We start from the raw sequence: 16,737 nt of genomic DNA on the forward strand, positions 1-16,737 counted from the left end.
CTTAAGACTGCTCTGTATTATTACTCTGTGAGCCCCACCCAATTGTTAAAGGCTGATAATTCTGGGACTGTATGGTGTATGGCTAATACTCAGGAGATCAGCGGGAATAAAATGAGATCAGTCTCTGGCCTCTTAGTGTGCGGCAATGTCGGAGAGAGGTAGGTGAGCAGGCTGAGCAGTCACAACATCCCTCCAGTACAGGCTAGGAGCACTCTGGGGACGGCCACGCTTATCTCCCAGCATATAGATAGGCGGGCGGACCATCCCCACAGACCCCCTATCGGACATCTATGATGTTTTTTTAAAATTAGGTCACTTTAGAACCTCGTTCTTGGCATTGGTGGGGTCCTCCGCACATGGCGACTTATTGCCTTTTTTATTGGAGCTTTGCGTTACGCCGGTCCTCTGGTATTATTGACAGCTGGGCATTACCTGTTGGAGGTGTACCCCCCCATAGAGCCTGATTCTGCCCAATTAATGATGACCTTATCAGACTGTAGGGAGACGCATCTCTCTGACAGGTGGAATGCGAACTCCCAGTTGTCAGGAAGAATAGCACAACTGCTAGAAAACATGTTCCCTATGTGCCCACGTTCCAGATTTTTAGCGTTTTTGCGGCGGTTTTCCGCTTAAAAAACGCTTACATTAAGCATCCCATTATTTTAATGCATTCCACAATTTTTGTGCCCATGCTGCGTTTTTTTCCGCCAAAAAAAAAAAACGCATTGCGGAAAAAACGCAGCATGTTCATTAATTTTGCCGCTATATTATTGTATTCGGACGCGCCGGAAAAAACGCAAGTGGATTTTCTGCGAAGGGAGTCCGGATTTCTTTTGGAAAATTCTGCATACTTTCAGCTACGTGGGCACATAGCCCGACTGTTATTTTATGGGGAGCACCATCCGTTGCCAAACCAGACATGTCAGAAGTGACTGGTCCAATGTCATTTAAAGGGCATATTTCTCAATACTCTTTCATTCTTGGTGCAGACTTTCACTAGACAGTTTCACCATGCGCCAGATTTATCACACTGGTTAATACTGCTGGTTAAATCCTCTGTAGGATGATACTCCCTGTAGACGGCCACCAGCTTCTCATACGCTTCTCTCTTCATGTAGCGGTTGCTATAATCTTTAGATTTTATCTTCCACTAACAGGGCAGGGAGCGGTACATCTCTATGAGTGCCCGAACACAGTCCTGCTCATTTGTAGACATCTGTAAAAAAGAAAAAAATAAAAGTTAAGAAACAGCAAAAATAAAAAGTTTGATGGGCCGTATGCCGTTCCTATTGTTATCAGTCATTTATTGTATGGGATGGTCCGTGGGACTATTTCCACCATTTAGGGGATGGGATGGGGGCCGTTTGTGTGTTTCCCCATAGCCACCATTTGGGGATGGGATGGGGGCCATGTGCTTTACCCTATTATTTTCATCCATTTTGAGCGTTAAAAAATTTGTAAATTCTATTGGTTGCTTTTTTGTCAATGGCCAATTTCATGTTGGTGAAACACACCATACTACAAAATCGTTAGAATTACCACTAAAAGGGAAATACTACAGCGCTAAAGGGTATTTGGTTATAAACTTGAAAGCTTTTAAAAAATCACTGCTGAGATGTAGTACACATCTATTTTCTATAAACATAAATTAGTATTGCTGCATGGCAAATGAATACAGCACAAGAATATACTCACCGTAGATGTACTAATTGAGAACGCTGCAGAGTTGAAGATCTACAAACAGGTCGCTCAAAAGTTACAGCCAAGACGCCCACGAGATGGAGAAGGAACACGATGGATTTCGAACCAGGACGCACACGAGATGCTCGTGGATGGCAGAGTACGCACAAGTGATTGAAAAGTTGTAAAGTCGCGGTTTATATTTCGGAACACAGGTACAGATGACCCCGATGTGACCAATCAGCGTTCTCAGAGAGACGTAACAGAGCCATTTGAAATCTATAACGTTATGGCGTCACCTTTTGTAATGTAATAATGATTTAAAGGGGTCTTCTTTTGTAATAGTGATGCATTGTAAATACACCCTTATGTAAAGCTCACACCTACCTCCTTGGCTGTCGTGACAGTTGGCGTCACCTTTTGTAATGTAATGTAAAGGGGTGCCTTTTTTAATGTAATGTAGGCGTCACCTTTTGTCTTTGGAATGCATTAGGGAGTATGGTGATAATTACATTACTATAATAATGTTCACACCACCTTCCAGGCTATTATGACAGATGGCATCTCCTTTTCTAATAGAATGTAATATAATGGGGTCTCCGAAATGTAACATAATTGCGTATCTATCTACGAGCGACATTGCTAAATTTAAAGGCGTCTCCTTTTGTAATGTATAACGCCTACCTGGCCACAACAAGACGCTGCGACGGCCCCTTTCCTCGTTGCTGGCGTCGTTGCTTTTCATGTCAAACACAACGATTCAGGCTGATCTAACGACCAAATAAAGTTCTGAACTTTCACCAACGACCAGCGATGTCACAGCAGGATCCAGATCGCTGCTGCGTGTCAAACACAACGAGATCGCTAACCAGGACGCTACAACGTCACAGATCGTTGTCGTTCTCGTTGCAATATCGCTCAGTGTGAAGGTACCTTTAGACTGTCTTGGCTAAGTTTCCACCATCTTAATTGACTTTGTGCCAGAAATTTGCTCCCACAAATTTAGTACAAAGTGTGACATATTAGTCAACTGCACAATTGTGGTCATAAGTGAAATTCTTTTTTTCGGTTTCAGCTCTGCCTTTCATGACTGGGGTTTGTGAGGCTCGAGTCGCACCTGCATTTTTTTTAAAGCCAAAGACAGAAGTGGTCAAAGGGATCGAGATGTATAAAGATCGGCTTCTGGATTTGACTGTTAAAAGTTCCCCTGTGACACCAGCCCCATAGTCATAGGAGCGAGTATTAGTATTTAATATTCTAAATAATTGTATGACCAAGATGCTGAGGTTTGCCCGGTGTGTAGGGCTCATGGTGTGCTCTATTTGATGCATGTTTTGGCAAGATATTTCCTTCTGCGGCATACTCCTTGCTGGGCCAGGATAAGACCCTGAAGCCACAAGGGCAGTAATTTTGTTTGTGCTCCATATTCTGCTGTAAATTTCACTTATTTTATTTTCTGGGCATATTCACGTTTGTTTTTTTTTTTTTTTTGTTTTTTTTGCATGGATTTTTGTGTGTGCAGAAATGTTAAAGTTTGACCTGACTTCTAATGTTTCCAGGGTTCTTTTAAAGGGGTCATATTGATGATCTATCTTAGGCTAGGTCGTCCATATCAGATTGGTGGTGGATCTGGCACTTCCACCGATCATATGATATCCGCTGCATCGGTGGCTGTAGGTAACGGCACAGCTCCTGAGTAGTGGCCGTTTCTGTATACTGTAGCTCAGCTCATATTCACTTCCATAAAGGGTGAATTGTCTTACCTGAGAGCTGCCACTACAGTGTACGGCGCTGTGCTGTTCCAGCTCCTTACACTGGTTACCACAGGCCTCGTCTGCCGATGATTCATGATAGTGGGAGTGCTGGGTGTCTGATCACCACCAATCTGATGGTAATGACTAAAGCATCAATATCACAGTCCTGGACAACACAATTAATATTAGATTTGTTTTTTCAGCACCAAGGGTAGTAGAAATGCTTGGCGGTAATTAGACCATGGGTTTTGGCCTGAGGTGTCTGACACTGACATGTTGTGGTATTTAGGCAGTGTGTTCCTCGCAACAAGCCTGTAATGGTGTGAACAGCAATAAGGCAGAAGTTAATCCACATAATTCCCCAGCATTGCCTCTTTGGTGTCCATTAGGTTTATAGAGGCCTATGAACGTCTTCATTGTATATAATTCAGAACTTTCAATAATGGATATGCAGCGTTTCCATCAAATCACTCAGACACATACTCACCTTCCAAAAGGATTCAATAACCACAAGTGGAGATTCTTGGCACAGACAATGTACTGCAAAAAATGTAATTATACAGAGAATATCCATTTCTTTATTTTGGTGTCACACTCTCTTCTATTAGGTCAGTGAATTTGATCACGTCTCGGTACGCCAGGTCGCAGTGTAGCACCATCTGGTCCTAGACTCCTGTGCAGTAGGGGATGTTTGCCATTCTGGAGTTTTCTGATAGTTGGCATTCCCTGTTCAATGAGGGTAACAGCGATATGGCATAGTGTGGCTGCTCGCTCTATGATTATGTACAGCAAGTTTTTTTTGTTTCCACCCTCTCAAAGTTTGTACAGGCACTCGACATGGTGGGCCAAACAGTCCAGTTCACCTTCCCATCTGCTTGGTTTCCCTCAATCTTCACCCTCCCCTCTTCTTTGATTGACAGCTCTGGCTTCTTGGAGCTAGAGAAGAGCGGAGACAGATTGGAAGGTGCACTTAAATGTGTGGCCATAGCTTTATGATTGTGCTTGGTTTGACCAGTCATTTGGGACTGACGGTCCCTTTTAAAAGGGTGTCAGTCAGCATAAAATGATTGATCGAACCAAGCACAGGAGGAGCTTGGTGCACCAATGGCATGGCGGACGTTCAGAGCATCCTCCTACCTACTTGTTTTCCATCCATCTCCCCTTTCCTTTTCCTTTGACAGCTCGGAACCAGAGGGCAGCAGAGATAAGTGGAACGCTGCACTGTGCTTTATGCAGCAGGCGCCTGTGCTTGGTTTGTACAGTCATAAAATTAAACTGATGTGTAGATAACCTAAACAGAGCCAATAAGTCACCTAACCAACATTAGGCCACATACCATTATAGCTCGGCAACACTGAGATGAACTAAAGAAAAGAGAGAGCTTGTTTTTTAAGGGGTTAACCCATAAATAATTGCTTGTAGCCTCTGAAAGCCACTTATGTTGGAGATATGTGCAGACATGATGCGGTTTTCTACAGTTATAACTGAGACACTGCACAAAAATGTATTGCATGAAATTCCACCATTGGAAGATGTGGTCACATGTTTTGTAGAGGGATTCATCTTAAAAAGCATCGTGTTGTGTGCATTGCACGGTCTGCCGCGTGTTGGCGCTCAGAATCGTCACTTTTTATGCTGTTGGTGCTCCTGCAGGAAATGTGGCTTCTATATTGCTGCCAGCAGGATGTGGTTTCTACCTCAAATTACCATCAGAAGTTGTCTTATGCGCTCGTCTCTTGGCTTCCTAGCCCACAGCGACATGCTCCTGCTCCCCTGGAGCCATTCTAGCTTCACGGGAAAATATAAGCTTCCTAGCTAGTAGGGAATGGGAAGTTGTTACTCCCCATATACACTCCCTGACAGAAGTTATGTGGCTTATCCATGTTATGTAAATAAAAGCTTATAACCGGACGTTAAATTCATCCATTGGTTGTATAAATTATTCTTTTGAAAGCTGAACCCCTCTGAAATGTGGTTTAGGTTAAGAAAATAAATTGGCATCAATGCAGAAATATTGATCAGTTAATGGACACAGAATGGTCAGATTTTGGCAAGACAAAAGTTTTGTCGCCCACAGAAAGTAATGTGATATTCAAGGAATTAACTTAAAATACAAATATATGTTGCATAAAATTGGTGAATGAAGTTGTGGTGCTGTTAGTCATATTTAATATTTTGTGTGACTTCCATGAGCTTGAAGGACTGCATCCATGCTGTTCAACAATGATTCATACAATGTATTAATGAAGTAATCAGGAATAGCAAATAATACTCTTACATGCCTCCCAGTGTTCATCTAGATTCTTTGGTTTTGTCTTCCAAGCTTCCTCTTTCATCCTACCCCAAACATGCTCAATGATGTTCAGGTCTGGTGACTGGGCTGGCCAGTCCTTGAGCACCTTGATCTTTTTTTGTCTGGAGGAACTTTGTTGTAGAGATGGATAGATGAGATGGAGCACCATCCTGCTGCAGAATTTTACCCCTTTTATGATTTGGAATATAAGAGGTAGCTAATGCTTCTTGATATTTTAGGCTATTGATATTGCCTTCCACCTTGCAAACGTTTTGCACACCCCCATACTGAATGTAAGCCCAGACCCTGATCTTTCCACCACCAAATGTAACTGTTTTCTGGTTGAATTTTGGATCCATACGGGCTCCAGTAGGTCTCCTGCAGTATTTGCGGCAGCTGTGGAGTAATTCTACTGAAGATTCATCAGAGAAATCCACCTTCTGCCACTTTTCCAGCTACATTGTTATATGTGTGTAATGAACAAAGGAAAAAAGTGATATTATAGGGTGGATGACTGTGGCAAAACACCCATTATACACTATCTGTTATGATTCAACGCACATATTTATGGTCGGTTGGGACATAGGTATTACATACTATAGGCCAGTGTACGGCCTGCGGTACATATAAAATTGGGCGTGCCTTATACAGACAGCACGAGCGTAGTTGGATGAATCACGGCCAAAAGATACTCGTCATGGCAAAGTGATCCAATAGTACTGTCAGTTATTTGTTTTAAATACCCCTCTTTTTTTCTTCCCTATTCTGTGTTTGTCAGGGTTCACTAAAGCACTAGGGTCTATCCTTCCCCAGGTCCTTTTTGCATGTTATGTCATTTTTTGTAATATTTTTTTACATATATACCTAATAAAGGTTGTTTTATCCAATAGCTATTTACTTCTCTTGGATTGGTTACCCAGCTGATACACACTTTTCCAGCTTCCAGAAGAACTTAAAGGGGTTTTCCCCACTAACAAAGTTGATTTTAATCAATACATCCTGGAATAATTATTTCCACAATTGGATGTGTTTAAAAAAAAAATATATCCCTGTGCTGAGATAATCTTATAAATGTGCCCCCATCTATGTGCTGTGTAATGTCTGTGTCTGACCATGCTGGAACATGTTCTGATCATACCACAGCTCCTGGGCAGGGGAGGAAGAAAGAGTATACAGACATTAAAGCATGGGAGCACTGATGATTCTTTTTGTGAGGTAATGCGCTTTTTTTTTTTTTTTTTTTTTTTTTTTTTAAATGTTTAACCTCAAAGAATTATTTGTGATCATGTGCTGTAATTTCTGCTTACTTGTTTGCGTCCTCCCCTGCCCAGGAGCTGTGGTCTGATCACACCATGTTCCTGCACGGTCAGACACGGCCATTACACAGTACACAGCAGGGCACATTTATAAGATTATCTCAGCACAGGAACATTTTTTTTTTTAATCACATCCAATTATGGAACTGATTATTATTCCAAGATCTATTGATTAAAATTAACTTTGTGTGTACACACACATTTTGCCACTTCCTCTGGGAACATTATCCACCACTGGTAATGCGAAGTGCGGGCGATCTGGGCTGTAGAGCCTCAGAGATGTGGCATTATAGCCTCAGTATAGGAGGGCATTTTCTGTGCACACTTCTTTGTATGATGATACGACTTAGAAACATGGAGCGGCCAATCTCACTTTTTAACATTTCTACTTCTACGTATATCCTGTTTTTTATGTGTACAGTGAGGGGTTTCCTGAGGATATTGAGTTCATGCTTTTCTTTCTCCTAATTGCTGAATCCTGCCCAAATGAACTACCATCCCTGAAATTAATCTGGCTAAACCTCATTGTTCCAGATCCGTGTTTTCTTTTAGGCTATGTGCACACGTTGCGGATTCCATTGCGGAATTTTCCGCAGCGGATTTGCAAAATCCGCCGTGAAAAACCGCTGCGGTTTTTACAGCGGATTTACCGCGATTTTTAATGTGGATTCTGCTGCGGTTTTCCATCTGCAGTTTTCTATTGGATATATATAGATCTCAAGGCAGGGATATTATTTCTTATTTTTAGTGACTCTATAGCGACAGGGTCTGTTCCGCAGGACTGGCGCATAGCAAATGTGGTGCCAATATTCAAAAAGGGCTCTAAAAGTGAACCTGGAAATTATAGGCCAGTAAGTCTAACCTCTATTGTTGGTAAAATATTTGAAGGGTTTCTGAGGGATGTTATTCTGGATTATCTCAATGAGAATAACTGTTTAACTCCATATCAGCATGGGTTTATGAGAAATCGCTCCTGTCAAACCAATCTAATCAGTTTTTATGAAGAGGTAAGCTATAGACTGGACCACGGTGAGTCATTGGACGTGGTATATCTCGATTTTTCCAAAGCGTTTGATACCGTGCCGCACAAGAGGTTGGTACACAAAATGAGAATGCTTGGTCTGGGGGAAAATGTGTGTAAATGGGTTAGTAACTGGCTTAGTGATAGAAAGCAGAGGGTGGTTATAAATGGTATAGTCTCTAACTGGGTCGCTGTGACCAGTGGGGTACCGCAGGGGTCGGTATTGGGACCTGTTCTCTTCAACATATTCATTAATGATCTGGTAGAAGGTTTACACAGTAAAATATCGATATTTGCAGATGATACAAAACTATGTAAAGCAGTTAATACAAGAGAAGATAGTATTCTGCTACAGATGGATCTGGATAAGTTGGAAACTTGGGCTGAAAGGTGGCAGATGAGGTTTAACAATGATAAATGTAAGGTTATACACATGGGAAGAGGGAATCAATATCACCATTACACACTGAACGGGAAACCACTGGGTAAATCTGACAGGGAGAAGGACTTGGGGATCCTAGTTAATGATAAACTTACCTGGAGCAGCCAGTGCCAGGCAGCAGCTGCCAAGGCAAACAGGATCATGGGGTGCATTAAAAGAGGTCTGGATACACATGATGAGAGCATTATACTGCCTCTGTACAAATCCCTAGTTAGACCGCACATGGAGTACTGTGTCCAGTTTTGGGCACCGGTGCTCAGGAAAGATATAATGGAACTAGAGAGAGTACAAAGGAGGGCAACAAAATTAATAAAGGGGATGGGAGAACTACAATACCCAGATAGATTAGCGAAATTAGGATTATTTAGTCTAGAAAAAAGACGACTGAGGGGCGATCTAATAACCATCTATAAGTATATAAGGGGACAATACAAATATCTCGCTGAGGATCTGTTTATACCAAGGAAGGTGACGGGCACAAGGGGGCATTCTTTGCGTCTGGAAGAGAGAAGGTTTTTCCACCAACATAGAAGAGGATTCTTTACTGTTAGGGCAGTGAGAATCTGGAATTGCTTGCCTGAGGAGGTGGTGATGGCGAACTCAGTCGAGGGGTTCAAGAGAGGCTTGGATGTCTTCCTGGAGCAGAACAATATTGTATCATACAATTATTAGGTTCTGTAGAAGGACGTAGATCTGGGTATTTATTATGATGGAATATAGGCTGAACTGGATGGACAAATGTCTTTTTTCGGCCTTACTAACTATGTTACTATGTTACTATGATATACAATGCAAAAATAGAATAAAATATACAATTGTATGCACTACATGATTGTGCCTAACCTATATCCCATATGGACAAAATATTATGGACAATTCGGAAATATAAATACACGAAAAAACAAAGAAAACAAACCGAACTCAAGCCCAAATTAATAGATAAATATTTATTAAAGGGGTGGAATACACCATGTAGTAGGAGGAAAGAAACCAAAAAGGAGGCACTAAAACCAGGAGACGAAAATATTAAACAAAATCTGTACACTAATGGCTGCACAAAATAATAAAAACCAAAAAATTGTCAATTATGTGTGAATAAGTAATTGAAATATTATTACGTATATATTAATAAATAAATAAATATATAAATGTACACAATACAAGAATTATATATACAAAAAATGACATAAGTGAAAATATATGATTCGGTATACCAAATAATGTTCCCTAAATGCATGAATAGTACATTCACCCGAGCCACAAATACCTGTATGAGTAAGAAGTTGTCTCCTGGATGTGCCAGTCCCCGACGCGCGTTTCGGCGTCAGCCTTCCCCCTGACGAAGGCTGACGCCGAAACGCGAATCATATATTTTAGCGCATCTACCTGTATTTGACCATCTCCTTACCTCCAGTGGCTGCTCATTTGCACTCTTTTTGCCACCATATTCATAAACACATATGTCAACATGCAAGTACTATATGCACTTTAGTGTCTAGGTGGTTTCTCAATATATAATATATACTATTAATATATACTATTTTTTGCACATGCACTTTCACTTATGTCATTTTTTGTATATATAATTCTTGTATTGTGTACATTTATATATTTATTTATTAATATATACGTAATAATATTTCAATTACTTATTCACACATAATTGACAATTTTTTGGTTTTTATTATTTTGTGCAGCCATTAGCGTACAGATTTTGTTTAATATTTTCGTCTCCTGGTTTTAGTGCCTCCTTTTTGGTTTCTTTCCCCCTACTACATGGTGTATTCCACCCCTTTAATAAATATTTATCTATTAATTTGGGCTTGAGTTCGGTTTGTTTTCTTTGTTTTTTTTCGAGTTTTCTATTGGAGCAGATGGAAAACCGCTGCAGAATCCGCACAAAGAATTGACATGCTGCGGAATATAAACCACTGCGTTTCCGCGCGTTTTTTTTCTGCAGCATGTGCACAGTGGTTTTTGTTTTCCATAGGTTAGCATGGTACTGTACACCACATGGAAAACTGCTGCAGTAAAAACCGCAACATGTGCACATAGCCTCATACTAACGATTGGTCCCTTGCATTCTACAGGCCCAGTGGTATGGTGCCCAAGCCAAGGTGGTGCATACTTTGGCTAAAAGTCCATTTTGTGAAAGGTTCCTGGTTATCTTAGTTTCGGGTCATATTATTTCTGTCCTCAAAACTCATTTTGACGGCTGAAAGGGATTTTTCTGTGACCTGCATGTGTTGTAGGCAGGGTGCAGGTGAATGTGCTAAAAGGCTAGCACGCGACCAATGTAAGTGAATGGTACAGCTTGGTGAAGATGGGTCAAGGGTTTGTGTCGAAAAATAAAAATTGCAGCAATCATCAGCACAAGTCCGGTCAGTCGCCAGCGCCGCTCCGGATAGGAATTCAGACTGCGGATCACACTGCACTCTGTGTGATCCCCAAGTCTGTTCCTGTAGAAGCCTTCCCCATTATAGGCTTACATGGTGAGGGCTCACTCACACCACCGCATATGTATAACCTGGACCCGTCAGATAGCACAATGGCCCATGTTATTCAATGAGAGGGCAGAATCTGTCTGTCAAATCGCAGCATGTTGCAATTTGACTTGGAAATTGGACGAGTGTTGCCCTTTCAAGTCTATGGGTGCGGGAAAAATCGGATGCCACAGTATAGCATCAGATTTTTATGGATACTTTGAATTTGTGTTAGAAAACTGTAAATGCTCCTGATTAATAGCTGGCCAGAAAAAAAAGTCCCAATTTTCTGGATGAGAATGGCACCGATTCTTTTTTTTTTTTTTTTTTTTTTCTTCTTCTTTCTCAATATTGTGCGATTGTAGCCTAAAAAAAGACTTCCGCCTCCCCCACCGACTGCAGTGTGATCCAGAGAGCCACCATTGCCATCAGATGACGATCGGTGAGTAAGAATGAGCGGGAGCAACCCGCAGACTCCGCAGCAGCAAATTGGTAGAAAATGGTCATCACAGACTATTCAGAAAGATGCTGAACTTTACATTTAGGAAGTAAATGAATAAAATAAATCTTGGCAAAGGCTTTAATTATTTGCAGCCTCTTCGTGATGAAGGAGCGGTCCCCAGCGGCTGCAGTCTGTCCTGATGTTACTGGAGACCTCCCTGCAGCCGACGTGCAGGACACTGTGCCTCTCCTCGCACAGGCCAGTGTGTAGGCGTGCTGGGAAGGATTATTGTCAGGCTCTGAAAGGGCCTTGTTTGTTTTCTAGGCACAATCATGTGATTCTCATTAATGGGGGAAGATGGCACAGAAACCTCCATAAACACTGTAGTGATGCCCTCCTAGACCTGTTCACAACAGTTCTGCTATAAGTCACATGGACACTGAGTTGGGCTAAATGATTACATCCTGTCATCAGAAATACTGGATCAGAGTGTCTGAAAAGGAAAAAAATGCCCTGTTTTTTTTCTACGTTTAGTTGTGGGATTACATTTTTAGAAATGTCTTAATGTTTTTTTCTGTTTCCTGTTCAGAGCTGCGAACAGATGATGCTGCTGTAGTGCAGGAGTGAACATGCTTTACATAAAAAAAATATATATATATATATATAGATATATATAATATTTATATATATATACATATAGATATATATAGATATATATATACACACACACACACACACACACACACACACACACACACACACACGCGCTCTCACTCTCTCACGCTCTCTCACGCTCTCTCTCACTCTCTCTCACTCTCTCTCTCTCACTCTCTCTCACTCTCTCTCACTCTCTCTCACTCTCTCTCACTCTCTCTCACTCTCTCACACTCTCTCACACTCTCTCACACTCTCTCACACTCTCTCACACTCTCTCACACTCTCTCACACTCTCTCACACACTCACACACACACTCACACACACTCACACACACACACACAAAAACACACACACATACACACATACACACATATATGATGATGAGGAATTGCACTGTAAGCAGTTGTGCGTCAGTCCTGCCCATTCCCAGTGTTTGCTTTCTGGCTGTGGTCATGGTCTGACTGTGACTGTGACTTTTGGATCTGGCAGATGTGGTCAGCACGGCCTGTCACTTCCTGTCACATTCCTAGTAGTCACTGACATGGGGCTGCAGACAGCAGCTGGCATCGCATGTTGCATCTGTTCTTTACCCCATCGTACTGTGGGGGGATAATGGCTGCAAATATCAGAAACACTAATTAATGCCCCCAATCGCATTTCTCCGCAGTGTCTTCCTAGTAATGATGGATGAGGTGTAAGGATCAGTGTCTAAGCTCTGTGGAGGATACAGAGTCAGGGCGGCATACCGGGCAGTCAGAGCCAGGCTTGGTCTTGGCTTAGGTGTGCCCAGTGGCATTACCACATTAGTTTCTACACTGGCGCGCCATCTGTTGGAGGGTCCTGGGCATTGCATGAGAGAGCTTTATAAACACTTGTTTCTATGGTCTGTGCATACTGCTTATTCTGGTGGTCAGTAAGCGGCCCCCATACCGCTGTGCGTTTTGGAAGCCCTGTAGCAGATTTCCTCTCTGGGAGGCTTCGGTTTCGATCACGTTATTGATCTTTGTTGACTTGTTCATCAGGAAAGGCTCCCGACATGTACAGAGGTCCATATAACGAGCTCTATAGAGCCCCATTCTATGGAATACAATACTCACCCACGCCTAGGTATAAGCGGACCCTTATATAAGGACGCCATGAACACATTATAATAATGAATTCAAAGTGGAGAAATGCTTAAAGCCCGTGGCTACATTAGCGCTGTATGAAGAACAGGAATTGCCGTATTAGCGTGTAGGGCTCCGTTCACATGTCCAGCTGTCATCCATTTGTAACAGATGCAGCATTAAAAAAAATAAAATAAACATGGATTTGTTGCCAACGGACCAAAGCTGATGGAAAATGGAAATCAAATTTTCCATTTTTTTTTTTTTTTTTTAAAGACTGCACCATTGTTCCCCATTCATAACATGGATATTCAAATAATTTTTGCCTGTGTGATACATGAGCCTAATTTTTATGTAATTTTCATATCTTTTTTTTTTCTCTGCTGGTATGAGGTGGGTGGGGAGAGGGATGAGAATGTTTCCAGATTTCCTCCTAGCTGCAGTAATGCACTTTCCTACTAGACAAGCTCATAGTAGATTAATCTGAGATGGCGCTGGCCGGTTGCCTTTTGACCTCCGATGCTGACCTCCATGCGCACACACACACAATCTTTAAACATTGCGCAGTGGCTTTGTTACTCTTTCGTGGGCTTTATAGTATCTTTATAGTTTGGGCCGTCTACCCTGATGCTAATAACATCACAATCGTTAATGAGGGTGCTTGATAAAAAAAATTGCTATGAGCTGCTACATTGCATTGGGCAGCTGATCACTATTACGAACCAGTCGACGTGGAATTGATGCATTTTTACCCTGTTCACTGTGTCTTTTCAGGTGGTATCATGGCAAGCTGGACCGGACGATTGCAGAGGAGCGCCTTTACCAGGCTGGGCGGACTGGAAGCTACCTTATCAGGGAGAGTGATCGACGGCCGGGGTCCTTTGTGCTGTCTTTTCTCAGCAAAACAAATGTTGTCACCCATTTCAGGTAGGCAGGGAGACCCCATTATAACTAATAAATTAGGCTTTATGTTAGGGGTGTTTGCTTCTTTTTTTAATAATGTTGGGAAGTGCTTTCATGATTTTGATTTTTGTGTGAAAAAGGAAGGGAAATTAGAGACAACTTGGAAATCTCTGTTCACAATGGCTGTATGGCTTTCAGTTGTAGCTTAAGGGGGATCTGCAGCCAGATCTCTCTCTATATTCTGCATACAGGATTAAAAGGGGTTTCCAGATTCAGAAAATAAAGAAACTGAGCGTTACGTTACTCACTCTCCCCAGGTACAGCAGCGAGTCTCCCCTTCTGCTCCTGGTATTGGTTGTCTGCAGCTCTGATGTGACGTTGACAGCGCTGTCGCCAATCGGTGAAACTTGGCAGCTCTAAGCAGCTTGTGCCATCTAATTGATCCTAGCCACTGAGAACAGTTTTTGTCTGCAGTGCTGTCAGTGTGTCATCGGCTTTGCAGACGACAAACAACTGGAGTATTGGCTGAGACTCGGCGCTGGATCACAGGAGGGGTGAATAAAGCTCAGTTAAATATACCGTGTATATATATTTTTTTACTAAGTCTGTGGATATGTTTTTGGAAACTGGGAAACCCTTTCATATGAATCTTTTAGACCTGATGAGACTGGTATATTAATTTTATAAAATCCATATCGAAGGCTGTTCTAAATCCTCAAACTAAAATGAGCTTTATGAGCTCAGCTAGAGCTAGTCGTAAAATACTCCTTTTCGAAAATGGTTATACAATTGGTTTCAAAAATATATACACCAGCTTCATCAAGTCTATAAGATGTATGTAGTTTGTATTGTGAAATGTGGTGACAGATCTACCATATTTTTCGGACTATAAGACGCACTGGAACATAAGACACACCTAGGTTGCCGAGGAGGAACTTAAAGGGGAATCTTGTCATCTCATTTTTCGCATATAAGCTGCGGCCACCGCCATTAGGGGCTTATGTACAACATTCTGTAATGCTGTAGATAAGCCCCCGTGTAACCTGAAAGATAAGAAAAACAAGTTAGATTATACTCACCCAGGGGTAGTCCGGGACCGATGGGCGTCGCAGGTCCAGGTCCGGCGCCTCCATGCTTCATACAATGTCGTCATCCTCCTTGCTTTGTGTCGCGGCTCCTGCGCAGGTGTACGGATATGCCCTGTTAAGGGCAGAGTAAAATACTGCAGTACGCAGACGTTGGGCCTCTCTGAGCTTTCCCAGCGCCTGTGCACTGCAGTACTTCGATCTGCCCTCAACAGGGCAGACAAAGTACACCTGCGCAGGAGCCGCGACAGAAGCAAGGATGAGGACGTCATCGCATGAAGATAGGAGGCGCCGGACCTGCGACGCCCATCGGACCTGGACCGCTCCTGGGTGAGTATAATCTATCTTGTTTTTCTTATCTTTCAGGTTACATCGGGGGGAGGGATTATCTACAGCATTACAGAATGCTGTAGATAAGCCCCTACAGGCGGTGGCCGCAGCTTATATGTGAAAAATGCGGTGAAAGATTCCCTTAAAAAAAAAAAAAATACAGTAAAAAATATGATCAATTCTGTACTAATAGGGGATCCTGGTATACATGGTCGCCTCTTCCCATCTCTGTTATGGTATCCGTGGGCCCCATCCCCATCCTGGTATGAATGGACCCCACATCCTTATCCTGGTATGTATGACCCTCATTACATCCTGGTATACATGGCCCTCATCAGAATAAACATTAAAAAACATAAATCATTCTACCTACCTTCCCTGCGCTCCCTCGCAGCGTCCTGTTCTGATGCCAGCAAATAGTTTTTGCCTATAAGCAGCACAGGGCAGTGAGGTCATGCACTGCCTACAAGCAGAGGACAGCTGCTGGAATACTCACTGCACCCCATGTCGGGACTATTGGCGTGTGGAGCAGTGAATATTAGTTGATCTTTAATAGCGTGCACAGTGTTCGCTGCAGCTGCAGGCTTCCTGCATCTGCCAGTCGTTCATGTGTGCCTGAGACTAAAGGGAATGAATATTTCATTGGAGTGGAGAGCAGTGAATATTCATTCTCTTTAATAGCGGGCACACGAGATCGGCTAGCAGCTGCGCGACACCTGTGGCTGCTGTGATCAGTGAATATTCACTGCTCTCCACGCGTATGGGAGTGGAGAGCAGTAAATATTCCCCTAACCCCTTCATGAGCCCAGCTTTTTTCGGTTTTGCGTTTTCGTTTTTCGCTCCCCTCCTTCCCAGAGCCATAACTTTTTTTTTTTTTCCGTCACTATGGCCATGTGAGGTCTTATTTTTTGTGGGACAAGTTGTAATTTTGAACGACATCATTGGTTAGCATATTGTGTACTCGAAAATGGGAAAAAAATTCCAAGTGTGGTGAAATTGCAAAAATAAGTGCAATTCCACACTCGTTTCTTGTTTGGCTTTTTTGCTAGGTTCACTAAATGCTAAAACTGACCTTCTCAAGGTCATTACGAGTTCATAGACGCCAAACATCTCTAAGTTATTTTTTATCTAAGTGGTAAAAAAAAATTCCAAAGTTTTCAAATAAAATTGCGCAATTTTCCTATACCCGTAGCGTCTTCATTTTTTGGGATCTGGGGTTGGGTT

General features: G+C 42.3%; 1 protein-coding gene across 2 annotated transcripts in view; it reads left to right on the forward strand.

Moving 5' to 3' along the window:
- Positions 1 to 16,737, forward strand: part of RASA1 (RAS p21 protein activator 1) — a 99,851-nt gene that overhangs the window by 3,308 nt on the left and 79,806 nt on the right. For both annotated transcript variants that reach the window (XM_069751348.1, XM_069751339.1), the window contains exon 2: positions 13,970 to 14,122. In XM_069751348.1, the coding sequence (XP_069607449.1) occupies positions 13,970 to 14,122 (153 nt within the window). The remainder of the gene's footprint in view (positions 1 to 13,969; positions 14,123 to 16,737) is intronic.

The sequence above is a fragment of the Ranitomeya imitator genome, chromosome 1, assembly GCF_032444005.1.
Source record: "Ranitomeya imitator isolate aRanImi1 chromosome 1, aRanImi1.pri, whole genome shotgun sequence".
NCBI classification, from domain to species: domain Eukaryota; kingdom Metazoa; phylum Chordata; class Amphibia; order Anura; family Dendrobatidae; genus Ranitomeya; species Ranitomeya imitator.